This window comes from Thamnophis elegans, chromosome Z, assembly GCF_009769535.1.
Source record: "Thamnophis elegans isolate rThaEle1 chromosome Z, rThaEle1.pri, whole genome shotgun sequence".
NCBI classification, from domain to species: Eukaryota; Metazoa; Chordata; class Lepidosauria; order Squamata; family Colubridae; genus Thamnophis; species Thamnophis elegans.
In genome coordinates, this window is record NC_045558.1 from 140,231,114 (window position 1) to 140,250,261 (window position 19,148).

Here is a 19,148-nt window from a genome sequence, read left to right on the forward strand (position 1 = left end):
GGCTACACACGGCCATTTTGGTGAAGGGCGGGGGTTTCAGGAGGCAAAAAAAAAACGCTGCATTCAGGTATAAGACGCACCCAGGTTTTCAGCCTCTTTTTGACGGAATGCGTCTTATACTCCAAAAAATATGGTAATTTAAAGGAACTTTCGAGTTCATTTCAGAGGGTTTTTTAATGTTTGGGAGCTGGGTCAGAATACAAGGATTTCAAAATCATGTGCCCTGTGTCATGTGCGAGGTGGACAGACAGGCAGAAGAAAGCAATCCAGACGTTTCGATTTTTTAATTGTGTGACACATTTACTGCACATCCTTTCAATGGTCCGCAAACCAGATGTGGCCTCTTTTCAGTCTTTGTTCAATTCGGTCAGCACCCCACCGACGATTCTGAATGATTTCTTGCAACCGGGTGTATTCTTTTACTAACTCCTCAAACTCCGGCCCCAGGATCTCATAATTCGAAAGGATCTTGCGGGAAGTGGCTAGGTCTTGTTCCTCTTGGCCTCAAGTCGCCCTTCAGTTTGTCCCTGGTGAAGAGTTAAGAATGGATAAAGTCCTTGACTTACAGCAAGTTCATTTAGTGGACCGTTTCAAAGGGACCACGGTCCTGGGAAAAAGTGACTCAGGACAGATTTTGGCAGAGTAATGACCGTTGAAGGTAGGGGTGAAATGCTCCGGTTTGCCTGAACCAGTATTAAAAAAAAATGCTTTTAAAGGTTTTTTAAGTTCTGAATTTTTTTGTAAACTTTGAAAGCATTTTTTTTACTACCGGTTCGGGCCAATAGGTAGTAAAAAAAAATGCTTTAAAAAGTTTTTAAAAAGGTTCCCACAATTGTTTGGCACAGCTGATCGTCAGAACTTTTTTTTTTTAAGCATTTTTTAAAACTACTGATTTGGGCCAATAGGTAGTAAAAAAATGCTTTAAAAAGTTTTTTAAAAGGTTTCCCACAATTGTTTGGCACAGCTGATCGTCAGAACTTTTTTTTTAAGCATTTTTTTTAAAACTACTGGTTCAGGCCAATAGATAGTAAAGCTTTAAAAGTTTTTTAAAGGTTCCCACAATTGTTTGGCACAGCTGATCGTCAGAACTTTTTTTTTTAAGCATTTTTTTAAACTACTGGTTCGGGCCAATAGATAGTAAAGCTTTAAAAAGTTTTTTAAAAGGTTCCCACAATTGTTTGGCACAGCTGATCGTCAGAACTTTTTTTTTTAAGCATTTTTTTTAAACTACTGGTTTGGGCCAATAGGTAGTAAAAAAAAATGCTTTAAACAGTTTTTAAAAAGGTTCCCACCATTGTTTGGCACAGCTGATCGTCAGAACTATTTTTTTAAAGCATTTTTTTAAACTACTGATTTGGGCCAATAGGTAGTAAAAAAAATGCTTTAAAAAGTTTTTAAAAGGTTCCACAATTGTTTGGTACAGCTGATTGTCACAGCTGCTCGTCTGAACTTTTTAAAAACTTTTCCAGCATTTTTTTAAACTACCGTTTTGGGCAAAGAGGTAGTTAAAAAAGTGCTTTAAAAAGTTTTTAAAAAGGTTCCCACGATCGCGGATCCCATCTGATTGTCACGGTTGATCGTCGGGAGTTTTAAAAAACATTTTTCAGCATTTTGTTTACTACCAGATTGGGAGAATAGGTAGTTAAAAAAACGCTAAAAAAAGTTTAAAACAGTTCCGATGATCAGCTGTGACAATCAGCTGTACTGCCCGACTTATATTCGCTAGAAAGCAGGAAATCTTGCTTTCTAGCAAATCTAAATCGCATGGCACATCGTCCCCTCCCCCCCCCCGCTGTTCCACTCACTTTGCCGACTCAGAAAGGGCTTCTTAGTGCCTGCGGTGTGCATGTACGCGAAGCCAACCATTAGCAGAGCATTTCACCCCTGATTCAACGTCATCAAATTCAGTTTGGCAACTGGCATGTACTTAGGACGGTTGAAGTGGGCCCTGGGATCCTCTTTTGCGACTTCCCCGATAAGCAAACCCATTGGGAAGGCGGATTTACTCGTGACCCGTCAAAACCGCGGTCCACTAAAGCGCGCCCGATTAAAGCGCGTACCTGACGTCATCAGCAGCGCAACAAATACGACCGCGGAAAAAAAGGGCGCTTTAAAAAGCGCTTTTAAAGCAAGCGATTCACATAAAGGTACGGGTTAGATTTAGGGTTACGTTAAGCGTTAGGGTTAGGTTTAGGGTTAGGTTAAGGGTTAGCGTTAGGTTAAGGTTAGGTATAGGTTAGGTTAAGGTTTAGCGTTAGGTTTAGCGTTCGGTTAAGGGTTAGGTATAGGGTTAGGTTTAGGGTTAGGTTTGGGGGGGTTAGGTTTAGATTTACCCTTTAATTTTAAGTTTACCGCTCACAGTGTGCTGTTTTCGTCGCGCTGTGAGAGTCACGTACGCGCTTTCGTCGAGCGCGCTTTAGTCTACCGCGGTTTTGTGGTGGAACCGGATTTACTAAGCGGAGTGTACTAATTTAACAACGGCAAGTGGCTCCCTTGACAACTGAGGCAAGAAAGCTGTAAGAATGGGGCTGTGCTCGGTTTTACAACTGCCTCACAAAATTTGGAGCTCAACTGTGGTCGTAAATCCAGGACTGCCTGCGTTCACTTCTAACTACACTCATGGAACCCACGGCGTTCTCGCTTCGCTGCTCCACCTGCCACCGGCTCCCGACCTATCCAGAAAAAATCACGATGGTTGGACTTGGTATGTCTAGTTGAGTGAAAGAAGGACTAGGGAGACATGCTAGCAGCTTCCAATATCTCAGGGGTTGCCACAAAGAAGAGGGAGTCAAGCTATTCTCCAAGGCACCCTGAGGGTAGGACAAGAAGCAATGGGTGGAAACTAATGAAGGAGAGAAGCAACTTAGAATTGAGGAGAAATTCCTGACAGTGAGAACGATTAAACAGTGGAACAACCTGCCACCCGGAAGTTGTGAGTGCTTCGTCGCTTTAAGAAGAGATTGGACAGCCATTTGACTGAATGATATAGAGCCTTATACATGAGCAGGGAGTTGGACTAGAAGAACTCCAAGTTCCCTTTCATCTATTCACATTCTATTCCTATTCTCAAGAACCGAGTGGTGCAGTGATTAGAGTGTAGTATTGCAGGCTACTCAGCTGACTGCCAGCGGCAGTTCGGCGGTTCAAATCTCCCAGGCTCCAGTTGTTGACTCAGCCTTCCAGCCTTCCGAGGTGGGTCAAATGAGGACCCAGATTGTTGTGGGCAAGAGGCTGACTCTGCAAACCGCTTAGAGAGGGCTGTAAAGCACTGCGATAGTGTGATATAAATCTAAGTGCTATTGCAATTGCTATTATCTATATTTTCTATTCTATTCTGTTCCATTCATTTCCATACATTCTATATTTTTCTATTCTGTTTGTTCTATTCTAGTTCTGTTGTTCTGTTCTGTGCTATGCTATTCTAATTCTATTTACGTCTTTCCTTCCCTATTTCTATTCTATTCTACCTGTCCATTTCCATTCCATATATTATGCTATGCTATTCTACCATTCCATTCCACATATTTATTCTATTCTATTCTACCTTTCCATTCCAATATTATGCTATACTATGCTATGCTATTCTACCATTCCATTCCACTATTATTCTATTTATTCTAACTTTCCATTCCATTCCATATTCTATTTTATTCTACCTTCCATTCCATATATTATGCTCTATGCTATTCTACCATTCCATACCCATATATTATTCTATTCTATTCTACCTTTTTCACTTCCATTCTATTCTACCTTTCCATTCCCACATTCTATTCTATTTTATTCTATTCTACCTTTCCATTCCATTCCATAACTTATGCTATGCTATGCTACCTATCTCATTGCTCCACATATTATTCTATTCTACCTTTCCATTCCATATTCTATTCTATTCTACCATTCCATTCCACATATTATTCTATTCTATTCTACCTTTCCATTCCATAATCTATTCTATTCTACATTTCCATTCCACTCCACATATTATTCTATTCTACCTTTCCATTCCATTCCATATTCTATTTCTATCTACCATTCCATTCCACATATTCTATTCTACCTTTCCATTCTATTCTATTCTCCATTCCATTCCACAATTATTCTATTCTATTCTACCTTTCCATTCCATAATCTATTCTATTCTACCTTTCCATTCCATTCATATTGATTCTATTCTACCATTCCATTCCACATATTACTATTCTATTCTACCTTACCATATCATTCCATTTATTCTATTCTACTTTCCATTACATTCCACATATTATTCTATTCTACCTTTCCATTCCATTCCATATTCTATTCTATTCTACCATTCATTCCACATATTATTCTATTCTATTCTACCTTTCCATTCCATATTATTCTATTCTACCTTTCCATTACATTCCACATATTATTCTATTCTACCTTTCCATTCCATTCCATATTCTATTCTATTCTACATTCCATTCCATATTATTATTCTATTCTATTCTACCTTTCCATTCCATTCCATATATTATTCTATTCTACCTTTCCATTCCATTCTATTCTATTCTATTCTACCTTTCCATTCCATTCCACATATTATTCTATTCTACCTTTCCATTCCATGCCATATATTATGCTATGCTATGCTATTCTACCATTCCATTCCATATTCTATTCTACCTTTCCATTCCATTCCACATATATTCTATTCTATTCTAACCATTCCATTCCATATTCTATTCTATTCGCCTTTCCATTCCATGCCATATATTATGGCTATGCTATGCTACCATTCCATTCCCACATATTTTCTATTCTACCTTTCCATCATTTCATATTCTATTTATTCTACCTTTCCATCCCATTCCTTTCTATTCTACCTTTCCATTCCATTCCATATTCTATTTATTCTACCTTTCCATTCCATAATATTATGCTATGCTATTCTACCATTCCAATTCCACATATTATTCTATTCTATTCTATCTATTCTACTTTCCATTCCATTCCATATTCTATTCTATTCTACCTTTCCATTCCATATATTATGCTATGCTATGCTATTCTACCATTCCATTCCACATATTATTCTTTTCTATTCTACCTTTCCATTCCATTCCATTCCATATTCTATTCTATTCTACCTTTCCATTCCATATATTATGCTATGCTATTCTACCATTCCATTCCACATATTATTCTATTCTACCTTTCCATTCCACATATTATTCTATTCTATTTCATCCCATCCCATTATCATCTCACCTGATCATTCGATGCACATTCACTATCTCAGGAGTGTAAGTTTCCGACAGGATCTTCAGTTCCTCGAACCTACAAGAAGCAAAATACCTTAGTGGGGATTGGTAGATTTCTATTTCTACCAGAAAGGAAGGGCCTTTTGCCAGCGATCGGTCAACTTGGAGGAGGCTTTCTAGAAACCAACCATTCTTGAGCTTCTCTTGATCAACATACGGAAAGTTGCCCGCCAGAGGAAAAGTCTATTCGGAGTGTTTTAAACTGGGGAAAACGGATGTTAAGGAATCGACCGTTTTTGGCCTCACCGTATCTTAGCAACAAAGCGCTGCATTTAATCTCCATATACTGGGCGTTGACCTGGTCCACTTCGGACTGGGCCCCAAGGCGAAACTCACGGGCCAATCGTTTCAGGAGGCTCAAACAACGCAACAGGACCTGAAATGAAAGAGGAACAAAAATGCAAAGTTGTTGTTGTTGTGAGTTGCGAAGTTGTGTCTGACCCATGGACAACGTTCCTCCAGGCCTTCCTGTCCTCTACCATCCTCTGGAGTCCACTGAAGCTCACGCCGACTGCTTCGGTGACTCCATCCAGCCACCTCCTTCTCTGTCATCCCCCTCCATCCTTCCCAGCATGAGGCTCTTCTCCAGGGAGTCCTTCCTTCTCATTCGGTGGCCAAAGTCTTTGAGTCTCATCTTCAGGATCTGGCCTTCTAAAGAGCAGCCAGGGTTGATCTCCTCTAGGACTGACTGGTTGGATGGCCTTGCAGTCCAAGGGACTCAATGCAGGAGTCTTCTTCTCCAGCACCAGAGTTCAAAGGCCTCCATTCTTTGGCACTCAGCCTTCCTTATGGTGCAACCTTTCACAGCCATCCATTGCAACTGGGAAAACCATAAGCCTTGACTAGACGGGTTGACAGACAGATAGACAGGCAGATAGACAAACATTCAGACAGATGATAGACAGACATACAGAGACGGCAGCTAAATAGATGAAATAGATGATAGACAGACATACATACAGAGACGGCAGATAAATAGATGAAATCGATGATAGACAGACAGACAGACAGACGGCAAGATAGATAGACAGATGAGATCGCTAGATAGATGATAGACAGACAGACAGACAGACCCAGCAGATAGACAGACAGACAGATAGACAGAGAGAGACGGCAGATATAGACAGATGGATAGATGATAGATAGATAGATATAGATAGATAATAGATGATACCGTAGATCGATAGATAGATAGATAGATAGATAGATAATAGATAGATAGATAGATGATAGTAGATAAGATGATAGAGACAGACAGACAGACGGCAGATAGACAGACAGGCGATAGACAGACAGACATACAGAGATGGCAGATAGATGAGGATAGAGATGATAGACAGACAGACAGATGGCAGACATAGACGATGAGATAGATAGATGATAGATAGACAGACAGAGATAGACAGATGAGGTAGATGATAGATGATAGATATATGATAGAGAGACAGACAGACATACGGCAGATAGACAAACAGACAGACAGATAGATGATAGACAGACAGACATACAGAGATGGCAGATAGATAGATGAGATAGGTAGATGATAGACAGATAGACAGATGGCAGATAGACAGATGAGATAATGATAGAGACAGACAGACAGACCCAGCAGACAGACAGACAGAGAGACGGCAGATAGATGACAGACAGACAGAAAGACTGGCAGATAGACAGATGAGATAGATGATAGACGACAGACAGACGGCAGATAGAGATGTCCTCTCGGACAGGTCGCAGTCGGTTAGTGGGGGGGCAGAGATCGTCCCCTAGGCCCCTAACATATGGGGTGCCTCAGGGCTCGGTCTTATCCCCCTACTATTCAACATCTACATGAAACCGCTGGGAGAGATCATCCGCAGGCACGGGATCAGATACCATCAATATGCGGACGATACCCAGTTGTATCTGTCCGCCCCGTGCCAACTCAATGAAGCGGCAGACGTGATGAGCCGAGGCCTGAGGCCGTTATGGACTGGATGAGGGTTACAAGCTTGTGCTCAACCCAGAAAAGACCGAGTGGCTGTTGTGTTTCCCTCCCAAAGATTCGACCAATATTCCATCACTCAGGCTGGGGGGTCAAATTTTATACCCCTCAGAGAGGGTTCGCAACTTGGGAGTCCTCCTGGATCCACAGCTATCGTTTTGACCACCACCTGACGGCTGTGACCAGGGGGGCATTCGCCCAGGTTCGCCCTGGTGCGCCAGTTGCGACCCTACCTGAATCGGGAGGCACTCACAACAGTCACTCGGGCCCTTGTGACCTCTAGGCTGGAATACTGCAATGTGCTCTAGCATGGGGCTGCCCTTGAAAAGCATCCGGCGACTTCAGCTAGTACAGAATGCGGGCCGCGCGGATGTGATTGTGGGTGCACCTCGGTTCACCCGCATAACACCTATCCTCCGCGAGCTGCGCTGGCTACCTGTCGATCTCCGGATGCACTTCAAGGTGCTATTAGTCACTCATAAAGCCCTGCATGGTAGTGGATCTGGATACTTGAGAGACGCCGCCTCCTGCCAATTACCTCCCTGTGAACCAATTAGATCTCACAGATTGGGCCTCCTCCGCATTCCATCGGCCAGCCAGTGCCGGCTGGCAACTACAAGGAGGAGGGCCTTCTCAGTAGTAGCCCCGACCCTTTGGAACGAACTCCCCGTGGAGATTCGTACCCTCACCACCGTCCAGGCCTTCCGCACAGCCCTTAAGAACTGGCTAGCCCGTCAGGCCTGGGGACAAGGGATAGTTGCCCCTCCCGAATGATGAATGTATGTTGCTTATTACTTTATTATATGTGTCTATGTCACTGTTTGTACTCTCCCCCCCTGATTTTATGTGAGCCGCCCTGAGTCCCCTCAGGGAAAAGGGCGGCCTACAAATGTTAATAAACATTACAAACATTACAAAACATATAGATGACAGACAGACAGACAGAGACGACAGATAGATAAGATAATGAGATAGATGAGAGAAAAGGACAGAAACGGCAGATAGATGAGATGACATAGATAGATACGGATAGAGAGAGAGAGAGAGAGAAGAGAGGAGAGAGATATGATAGACAGAAAATAGGCAGATGGATGGATGGATGACAGACAGAGGTGGTTAAAGTGCTGGCCTAGAAACCAGGTGTTTGGGAATTCTAGTCCCACGTTAAGCCACCCAGTGTACCTCACAGAGTCCTTGCGGGGGAAATCCCGTAAGATTTTGTGGGAGGAAGAAGGCGTATCTGGTATGTTTGCCTTGACTTACTATAAGCAATCATAAAAGAGGGATCAACACCAATCGAATTTAAAAAACCACCTCAACCTAGGCGCCGTCCTGACGAAATAGGGAGAGCCGCAGCCCTTTGAACAGAGTTTGTTTTCTGGGTGACAGATGCTCCCAGACTCCTGACGGAGGTGAGGGAGACGGATTTCACAGCGAGGATTCCAGAAGCCAAGGATATTTGACCGGAGATCAAACCATCACGGCTTTTTCGAAAATGCCAACAGGATTTATTTAGAAAACCCGAAGGCAGACGGCAGACTTTAAAGACCGCTGTTTACAAAAGCTTACCCTAATCTCGGAATCCGAAAGAAATGGGAAGTTCTTTATCCCGGCAGAATTCTTCGGACAGCCAGAATTATTATATCATTATTATTATTTTTTGCACCCATTACCTGGGATAAGCCGCCTTTCTGCTGCTCCAGATTATCCGACCAGCTCTTCCTGCTCAGCTCTGGCTCCTTCAGATGCTGCTTCTCGGTGGCCCAGGCTCTCCGCCAAGGCGCCGAGCATTATCGTCTGGGCCGCGACTCCAACGTTATCTGCCGGGAGCAAATTCGGAGGGGACGAGAGCGACGGAATCAACAGAGCGGGAGACGGAAGGTATTAAAAAAAAATAGATTGAAAAAAACAGATGAATAGAGTTGGAATGGACCTTTGCCTCGGACTCTTGATTTAATTTTGGATGCTATTTGGAACCCCGACATTAATCCGAATCGGAAAAAGCTTCCCGGTCGTCCCCACCCCACCCAGTTGAAAGTTCAAGATCTTGCCCCCACACCCACCCAGTCCATCCCATGATCCAATCTCCCAGTGTCATGCGGGCAACTTCCACCCATCCAGTTCCGGTCAGGTGCAGAGGTGCAAAGACAAGGATGACCTTGGTTTTCTAGAAATAATTTTGTTTTGACTACATAGCATCTAACTCTGCACATCCCCCCTCCCATTTTCCCACAACAGAAAAGACATAATAGAATAATAGAAAGTGTGGCAGGTCAAAGAACCAAGAGGAATATAGCTGCAGGCCTGACACCTTGTAGGTTCAGGGGTGTCGAAGTCAAGGCCCGTGACTGGATCCGGCCCGCGATGTGGTCGGATCTGGTCCCCGCAAGGCCGTCCTGGAAAACGGAAGGGGCCAACCCGCGTCGCCTCAGCCTGTTTTACGCAATGCGAAGAGGAACCATCGGGCCAGCAGTTTGGGGAAGGGTGTCAAGCTGGCCACCCCCACCCATTGGCCACGCCTACCCAGTCTGCCCTGGGCCACCCAAGGTCCCCCACAGCCCTGATGCAGCTCTCAATGAATTGGAGTTGGACACCCCTGTTGTAGGTCAGCTGGCCCAGCTCCCTCTGCCCAAGCAGGAGACCCTACACCGTTCTGACTGATGGCAGTCCAGTCTCTTCTTGAAAGCCTCCATGGATTGAAGCTCCCACAACTTCCGAGGCAACTTCTGTTCCTTTGGTTGATTCTTCTACACTGTCAGAAAATTCTCCTTATTTCCTGTTGAATCTCTCCTTGGTCAGTTCCATCCATTCTTCTTGTCTGGCATTCAGGTGCTTTGAGGAATAGCTTGGCCCCCTCTTCTTTGGGGCAGCCCCTCAAATATTGGAAGATGCTCTCCTGTCTCCCCTGGTCCTTCTCTTCACTGGACTAGCCAGGCCCAGTTCCTGCAACCGTTCATTGTATGTTTTAGCCTCCAGTTCCCTCATCGGTTCCACCACAAAACCGCGTTCGACTAAAGCGCGCTTGACGAAACCGCGTAGCTGACGTCATCAACAGGGCGACAACAGCGCGGAGACAGAAGCACACTGTAAACGCTAAACCTAAAATTAACCCCTAAACCTAACCCCCCTAAACCTAATCCTAACCCTAACCCTAAACCCTTAACCTAACCCTAACCCTTACCTTAATTGAATCGGCTTGCTTTCAAAGCGCTATTTAAAGCGCCCTTCTTCTCCGCGCTCGCTGTTGTCACCCTGTTGATGACGTCAGCGACGCGGTTTAACTCGTGCGCGGCTTAGTCGAGCGCGGTTTGTCGTTGCCACGCCCCTCATCACTGGTTGCTCTTCTCTGCACCTCTTTCTAGAGTCTCCACCTCTTTTTTTATAGTGTGGTGGCCAAAATTGGATGCAGTACTCTTAGATGTGGTCTTACTAAAGCTTTATAGAGTGGTCTCTTGATCTTGATTGTATTGGTCAAGTTTTGGTCACCCCACTATAACAAAGATGTTGAGACTCTAGAAAGAGTGCAGAGATGAACAACCAAGGTGATTAGGGGACTAAAACATACGAAGAACGGTTGCCGGAACTGGGGATGTCTCGTTTAAGGAAAAGAAGGACCAGGGGAGACAGGAGAGCAGTCTTCCAATATTGAGGGGCTGCCCCAGAGAGGAGAGGGGGGGGGGAGTCAAACTATTTTCCAAGGAAACTGACAAGGAATAATGGATGGAAACTGACCAAGGAGAGATCAACCTTGAAATAAGGAGACATTTTCTGACAGTGAGAAGAATTGACCGCTGGAACAGAAGTCTCCTCCTTTTGGGGGGTGGGGTGGACTAGATGACCTACAAGAACCCTTCCAGCTGTTAATCTGTACCTGTACATTTAGTTTTTCTTGTCAGTTTTTTTTTTTTAAAAACGGCCCCCTCTCACGCCTGGGACTCTAGTCTGCACCCACCATCGCCGTCTTCCTCCACGTCACCCCATATGTACTATACTTCCAAAGCAGTGGTGGGATTCAACCGGTTCGCACCTATTCGGGAGAACCGGTTGGTAACTTTCTAAGCAGTTCGGAGAACCGATTGTTGGAAGAAATCCCCTTTTGTTTTTTTCCCACTTTACAGGGCTAATCCTGTAAGGAAGGCCGGAAAGAACATTCTGGTGTTGTTTCTAGCCTAATCTTTATTGCCCTGCTTACAGAAACTGCCTCTCCGTTAACCCTCGTTACATTGTAACAGCTAATGCAAAGCGCCCATCGACCAGAGTGACCTTGAGTTGGCCATGCCCACCCAGTCACATGACCACCAAGCCACGCCTACACAGCTGGTCATTAGGGGGAGAGAAACGGTTGTTAAATTATTTGAATCCCACCACTGTCCCAAATTTACCGCCTCTCGGACGATAGTAACTGAGTACGTCCAAACATTTGCCTTTAGAAACTTCTCCACCTCGGCTGGAGCTGTTTCTGCATTTGTTCCAGGTTCTAGAGAAATACAGAAAGAGAAATATATTCCTTTCTCTGACAAACTTCAAATTATCACCTCTTCTCTCCAGGATTAGATGGCGCTTGACGTACGACCACAATCCGGCCCAAAATTTCTGTGGCTACACAAGACAGTTGCGAAGAATGAGTTTTCGCCCCCGTTTTATCATCACTTTCTCCGCCACCGTTTTTCAGCGAAAATCGCTGCGGTTCTTCAGTCCGGAACAAGGGTTGTTAAGTGAATCTGGCCTGCCCTGTTGACTGTGCTGGTCAGGTGGCGGCAACATAGGAATCATGCGTGCCCCGGGACACTGCGACCATCATAAATACGAGTCCGTTGCCAAGCATCTGAATTTTGATCAGGTGATCAAGAGTTGTGAGAGAATGGTGCGGTGGCTTAGAGGTGGAGCTCTCGCCTCAACAATGCGGAGGCTGAGAGTTCGATCCTAGGCAGAGGCAAGATATTTCTCTTTCTGGACACAATGAGAATACATCAGCTGAACAAAACTCCGCATTGGCAACAAGGAAAGGCATCCGGCAGTAACACACTGCTAGCTTCATTCAGCTGCCAGACTCCATCCCGCAAGGGATTATGAGGTCGTTAAATGATGATGATCACGAAGAGTCGTGTGAAAGGTTATGTCATTTTTTTCATGTCCATTGTAACTTCGGTCACTACACCAATCGTTGTTAGTCAAGGACTCCCTGTACTAGGGATGTCATTGCAGGCAATGTTTCTCTGCTCAGAATTAAGAATTTTAGGTCTATTCTTTGTTCTTTGTATCCATTTTTAGGAAACACAAACAATGAGTCATTTCACACAACCCAAGTGGATTGAAACTGTGACGTTACAATCAGAACTCAACCTACAACCTCAATAAGAGTCTTGTCCACCCCGGTCGTAAACTGAGGCACTCATAAAATGGGTCAGTCCCCGTGACTGACCTGATTTTACCTTTTTGAGGGGGGCCATTAAACGAATCCGCGGTCGTTAAGCAAACCAATGGTTGACAAAGAGCACACTGTGATTGAATAAAAGTTAATTTTTGGCAACGGCATTGTGAAAACACAATTCTTGGATGCTGTAAATGGCTGCCATGTTGCCAGGTTCAATCATGTGACCATGGAGATCATGGTGTCGGAACTTTGAATCCGGATAAGAAGTAACCCAGAAGTAGATCCATTATAACTTTGGTCGTCAATTGAGAACTTGTAGTCTCAATCCAATATTAGGTCCACATTTGTGGCTACTGGGTCCCTAAAATTGGAATGAAGCAGCAGGGAATATTATACAGTCCTCGAGTTATGACAGTTCACTTAGCGACCCTTTGAAGTTACAATGGTGCTATAAAAAAAGTGATTTATCCTCATTTTTCACACTCACGACCACTGCATTATCCCCCTGGTCACAGGATCCAAAATTCAGGCGCTCGGCAACTGTCTCGCATTTACAACCATGGCTGCATCCAGGAGTCACACGACCCCCTTTTGCAACTTCCCGACGAGCAAAATCAACGGGGAAGCCAGATTCACTTAACGACGGGGCTCCTAACTTAACTCGCTGCCGGGATTCACTTCGCAAGGCAAGCAGCGAAACGGAAGCCAAATTAACTTCGCCACGCTCTCCGCCTCTTGACGGAACATTTGGGGTTCGATTCTGGTCGTAAGTCGAGGAGTGCCTGTAGAGCAAAGAAACTTGATTTTTGGCAGGTTCAACAGAGCACAGTGGAGGGGGAAGGAACAGGATAATTAGAACTGCAGGAAAAACAATGGCTAGCAACCTGCTTTCAATCAAGGCCCTGTATACTGCATGAGTCAAAAAGTGGGCTGTGAAAATATCTACAGACCCGTCACATCCTGGGCATCAATTGTTTCAACTCCCACCCTCAAAACGATGCTATAGGGCACTGAACACCAGAACAACTAGACAGTTTTCCCCCCGAATGCCATCACTCTGCTAAACAATTAAATCCCACAACACTGTCATAATACCTACTAAGACTGTATTACTATTATTCTTCTCTTCCTTCCTAGTATCTATTCCTCCCCACTTAGGACTATAACCATGTTGCTTGTATCTTTACATAATTTTGTTTGTTTCCATACTAGGAATCTGATTGCTTATTAGTAATCTATAACTATCACTAGGTGTTGTATCTTATGAGTCTTAATGAATGTATTCTATTTTATTTTTCTTTATGTATACTGAGAGCATTATGCACCAAAGACAAATTCCTTGTGTGTCCAATCACACTTGGCCAATAAAGAATTCTGTTCTATTCTAGTCAAATCCACATTCTACTCTATTTTATTCCATTTACTATTCTATTTCATATTCTATTCCATACTCTATTCTATATTCTACTCTATTCTATTTATTATTCTATTCTATATTCTACTCTATTTTATTCTATTTCATATTCTATTCCACATTCTACGCTATATTCTATTCTATTCCATATTCTACTCTATTCTACTCTAGTCTATTCCTAATCTATTCCTTATTCTAATCCATATTCTACTGTATTTTATTCTATTTCATATTCTATCCCATTCTATTCCACACTCTACTCTATTTTATTTACTATTCTATTATATTCCATTCCATACTCTATTCTATTCCTATATTCTATTCCATATTCTACTCTATTCTATTCTTTTTACTATTCTATTCTATTCCATATTCTACTCTTCTTTTATTCTATTTACTATTCTATTATATTCCATTCCATACTCTATTCTATTCCTATATTCTATTCTATTCCATATTCTACTCTATTCTATTCTTTTATTATTCTATTCTATTCTATTCCATATTCTACTCTTCTTTTATTCTATTACTATTCTATTCCATTCCATTCCATACTCTATTCTATTCCTATTCTATTCTATTCTATTCCATATTCTACTCTTCTTTTATTCTATTTACTATTCTATTCTATTCCATTCTACTCCTTATTCTAATCCATATTCTACTCTATTTTATCTATTTCATATTCTATTCCATTCTATTCCACATTCTACTCTAATCTATTCTATTCCTATATTCTATTCTATTCTATTCATATTCTACTCTATTCTACTAATCTATTCCTATTCTAATCCTTATTCTATTCTATTCTATTTACTATTCTATTTCATATTCTATTCCATTCCGTTCTGTGATGTTCCCGTGGGTCGACCATGAGGCCAATGTTTGAGAAAAGACAGGACACGAACTTTCTCGAGATGGAGCGACCCAGATTGGGGGTCTGGTAGCCCCTTTATTGAGATAGGACAAAGGCAGGAGGAGCAATAGCATGTGATTAAAAACAGCCTGTAAAAGTACAATTTCTAATCTACTGCTCAGGAAAGTTCTCTCTATATATGGTCAAATCCTGGGCGTCATTGGTAGGGCATATCTCAGAATGTTATGTTATTCACTATCAGGATGTTATGGCTTTCTCGGAGCCAGTTGTCTCCTGTGTGATTCAGCGTGACCCTGCAGGCCCTAGTGTGACCTAGGCCATGGAGGACACACGCCTACACAAGGAACTATATTATAACATCTCCTACTTTTTTATTTTCTTTTTGTCAAAAGACTCTTCCTCTTCATCTACCAGGGCTACATTCTACTCCATTCTATTTACTATTCTAAGCTATTCCATATTCGGTTCTATTCCTATATTCTATTCTATTCTATTGTGAAGAAAACTTGATTTTTCGCAGGTTCAACAGAGCACGGTGGACAGAGAAAAAAACGGGTTGGCCCTTACTTGGCGAGCAGGTTGGAACTCGGTTAAATGTCGGGTTTCCAGGCCTAAGACAGACGGACGGGCGTTTGGCAGGGACGAATGGAGATCAAGCATCCGTTTCAACTCCACTACTAACAGCTGCTGTTCCAGGGTTTCCAGGAACTTGAGGGCAGGAAAAGATTTAGGAGAGGGGTGGGGGGGAGAAAAAGAGAAGATAAATAAACTTCACTCAACCAGAACCTTCCCTCCAGACAACACTGTTAAGCCGTAAAATGTCTGGCTGGCTGAATCACCGAGCCAAAGACAAACAAATTTGATCGAGCCTTGTGTGAAGTTGGCTGTTGGGTTAAATAAATAAAACCCCAACAGAGCCTGGGTTTTGCGTGGTGATTTGTGTGAAAATGCCGCTGAGCGGCCTTCTTGTTTCGTTATAAGGAACGGTTGAGCCGTGTTTGATGGCCCGTTGTTGTGGCCGCCAGCGCAGGCAGCCGAGTTGGAGAATAAGGAGGTTGGGGAGGAACACGGGCCAGTCCTCGAGTCTGGGGAAGGCTCGGATGACGGCTCTGCGTCGGAGTCAGAGAGGGGGTCCAGGCCGTCTGGCAGTGATCAGTTGCCTTCGGAGCGAGGCAGCAGTGAGGCAGAGGAACAGCTGGAGCCTGTTCCCAGTGTGCGCCTGTGCAGAGCTTCCAGGAGAAAAGAACAGCTCAGAAATCAGAGTCGACTTGGGAGTAAAGCCACAGGTGGACGGTGAATGGCCCAGGGGTGAGTCCCTGCCAGTTCTAACCTCTTCTATAGAAGGGTTCCACAAATCTACAGTGCCGTTCAGAACCGGTTCCAGCTCCCTCCCCCCGCCCGTCCGCACATCATCAAGATGAAGAGTGAGAGGAGGAATTCTGGGAGTTGAAGTCCACAAGTCTTAAAGCTGTCAAGTTTGAACACCCCTAGGTTGTTTTTTCTAAAGGGTTAGGGGTGCGAGGGTCTTGTAACTTGACAACTTTAAGATTTGCGTGCTTCAAATGCCAGAGTTCCTGAGCCAACATGACTGGAGCAGGAATTCTGGGAGTAGAAGTCCACAAGTCTTAAAGCTGTCAAGTTTGAACACCCCTGGGTTTTTTGTCTAAAGGGTTAGGGGTGCGAGGGTCTTGAAATTTGACAGCTTTAAGACTTGCGTGCTTCAAATGCCAGAGTTCCTGAGCCAACATGACTGGAGCAGGAATTCTGGAGTTGAAGTCCACAAGTCTTAAAGCTATCATGTTTGAACACCCCTGGGGTTCTTTTTCTAAAGGGTTAGGGGTGCAAGGGTCTTGTAACTTGACAGCTTTAAGACTTGCGTGCTTCAAATGCCAGAGTTCCTGAGCCAATATTTTGGTTGCTAAGCAAGAGTGTTAAGTGAGTTTCACCACATTTTACAAATTGGCCATGCCCACCCAGTCACATGGCTGGCAAGCCACTCCCACCCAGTCACATGGCTGGCAAGCCACTCCCACAAGCAGGCCACACCTACAGAAGAGGTTTCTAAAAAAATTTGAAACCCACCACTGGAGTGGCCCCTCCCATAGGGAATAAAAGAGCAGTGGGCTTTTGCAGGAAACAATCCGTTCAATCGGTCGTTAGGTTCGTTTCAGGAGTGTGAAGATCTGTCCGTGAATCTCAGAGACTCTCTGCCCAGTCTTTCCTGGCACAGCAGCACCTCCTTTGGGAAATATTGACAGGGCAGCTTTCCAAGATAGATGAGGTCTGTGGTCATAAATTCCCCTTCTGAAATATTGGTCTTCGCTGAAGGCGAACGAGAGGAATTCACATTCGTTTAATCAAAGGGGTTTTTGTCAGGACCAGGAATCTGCTTCGTGCTTTTTGGGGAAGCCTCGGTCCGAACAGTCGTAGCTATGGCCCTCAATTATTGATGGCTCTGAGCTACGGCCCTTAATTATTTTTTATTATTATTTTAATCCCGTTATTTTAATCCTAGCTTTTCTCGGAGGGATTTCAAAGGATGCTCGAGAGGTTTGGCCCTCATTTTTATCCCGGTGGCCAAAGAAACAACTCGCTCCGACCGGCCTCTGGAACCGCAACTCAAAAACTTATCGATGGAAAGAGAGTATTTGTAGCTCAGGGTTTAAAAGAGGGTCCTTCGGTACTCCCGTTGGGTTTTTTTTTTAAATAGGCGTTTTACTACCAAACTAGGTAACATTATCACTTCTAGAAGTGACATCTACATGAAACCGCTGGGAGAGATCATCCGCAGGCACGGGATTAGATACCATCAATATGCGGACGATACTCAATTGTATCTGTCCGCCCCGTGCCAACTCAATGAAGCGGTAGACGTGATGAGCCGGGGCCTTGAGGCCGTTATGGACTGGATGAGGGTTAACAAGCTTGTGCTCAACCCAGAAAAGACCGAGTGGCTGTTGTGTTTCCCTCCCAAAGATTTGGCTACTATTCCACCACTCAGGCTGGGGGGTCAAATTTTATACCCCTCAGAGAGGGTTCGCAACTTGGGAGTCCTCCTGGATCCACAGCTGTCATTTGACCACCACTTGACGGCTGTGACCAGGGGGGCATTCGCCCAGGTTCGCCTGGTGCGCCAGTTGCGACCCTACCTGAATCGGGAGGCTCTCACAACAGTCACTCGGGCCCTTGTGACCTCTAGGCTGGAATACTGCAATGTGCTCTACATGGGGCTGCCCTTGAGGAGCATCCGGCGACTTCAGCTAGTGCAGAATGCAGCCGCGCGAGTGATCGCGGGTGCACCCCGATTCACCCGCATTACACCTATCCTCCGCGAGCTGCACTGGCTACCTGTTGATCTCCGGATGCGCTTCAAGGTGCTATTAATCACCCATAAAGCCCTACATGGCAGTGGATCTGGATACTTGAGAGACCGCCTTCTGCCAATTACATCCCTGCGACCGATAAGATCCCATAGATTAGGCCTCCTCCGTATTCCATCGGCCAGCCAATGTCGGCTGGCAACTACAAGGAGGAGGGCCTTCTCAGCAGTAGCCCCGACCCTTTGGAACGAGCTCCCCGTGGAGATTCGTACCCTCTCCACCGTCCAAGCCTTCCGCATAGCCTTGAAGAACTGGCTCGCCCGTCAGGCCTGGGGATAGGATAGTTACCCCTCCCGAATGATGAATGTATGTTGCTTGCTATTTTATTACTTGTTTGTCCTAATGTCTGTATTTCCCCTTCCCAGTTTTTGTGTGAGCCGCCCTGAGTCCCCTCAGGGAAAAGGGCGGCCTACAAATTCTAATAAATTCTAAATTCTAAATTCTAGAAGGGGAAAGGAGTTTGTGGAGAAGAGGAGGGGGGAGGATTGTGGGGTCCCTGGTGGTCTCTGAGCTTGGTTGTTATTTTGCAAACATTTCGTCATTAAAATAAAATAAAAACATTAGCAGTAGAAGTGAGTGAGGCTTGTGGAGACGAGGAGAAGGAGGAGAAAGGAAAGGAGGGAAGGGAAGCGAAAAGAAGGAAAGGGAAATAAAAATAGACAAAAGGAAAGGAGGAGGAAGAGAAGGGGGGAGGATGAGGAAAGAAGGAGAAGAAAGAGGAGGAGGAAGAAAAGGAAAAAGAAGGAGGAAGAGGGAGAGGAGGAGGGGAAAGAAGAGAAGGATGCAAAAAGGAGAAGAAGGGGAGGAGGAGGAGAAAGGAAAGGGAAA

At 44.3% G+C, this 19,148-nt stretch overlaps 1 protein-coding gene across 1 annotated transcript in view; it reads right to left on the minus strand.

The window, feature by feature from the left end:
* Positions 1 to 269: 269 nt before the first annotated feature.
* Positions 270 to 19,148, minus strand: part of HAUS4 (HAUS augmin like complex subunit 4) — a 26,090-nt gene continuing 7,211 nt past the window's right edge. The window contains 9 exon segments of the mRNA XM_032234532.1: positions 270 to 504; positions 506 to 527; positions 5,239 to 5,312; positions 5,542 to 5,667; positions 8,949 to 9,038; positions 9,040 to 9,095; positions 11,658 to 11,725; positions 11,727 to 11,752; positions 15,508 to 15,648. Coding sequence (XP_032090423.1) covers positions 316 to 504; positions 506 to 527; positions 5,239 to 5,312; positions 5,542 to 5,667; positions 8,949 to 9,038; positions 9,040 to 9,095; positions 11,658 to 11,725; positions 11,727 to 11,752; positions 15,508 to 15,648 — 792 coding nt within the window. The 3' untranslated portion in view covers positions 270 to 315.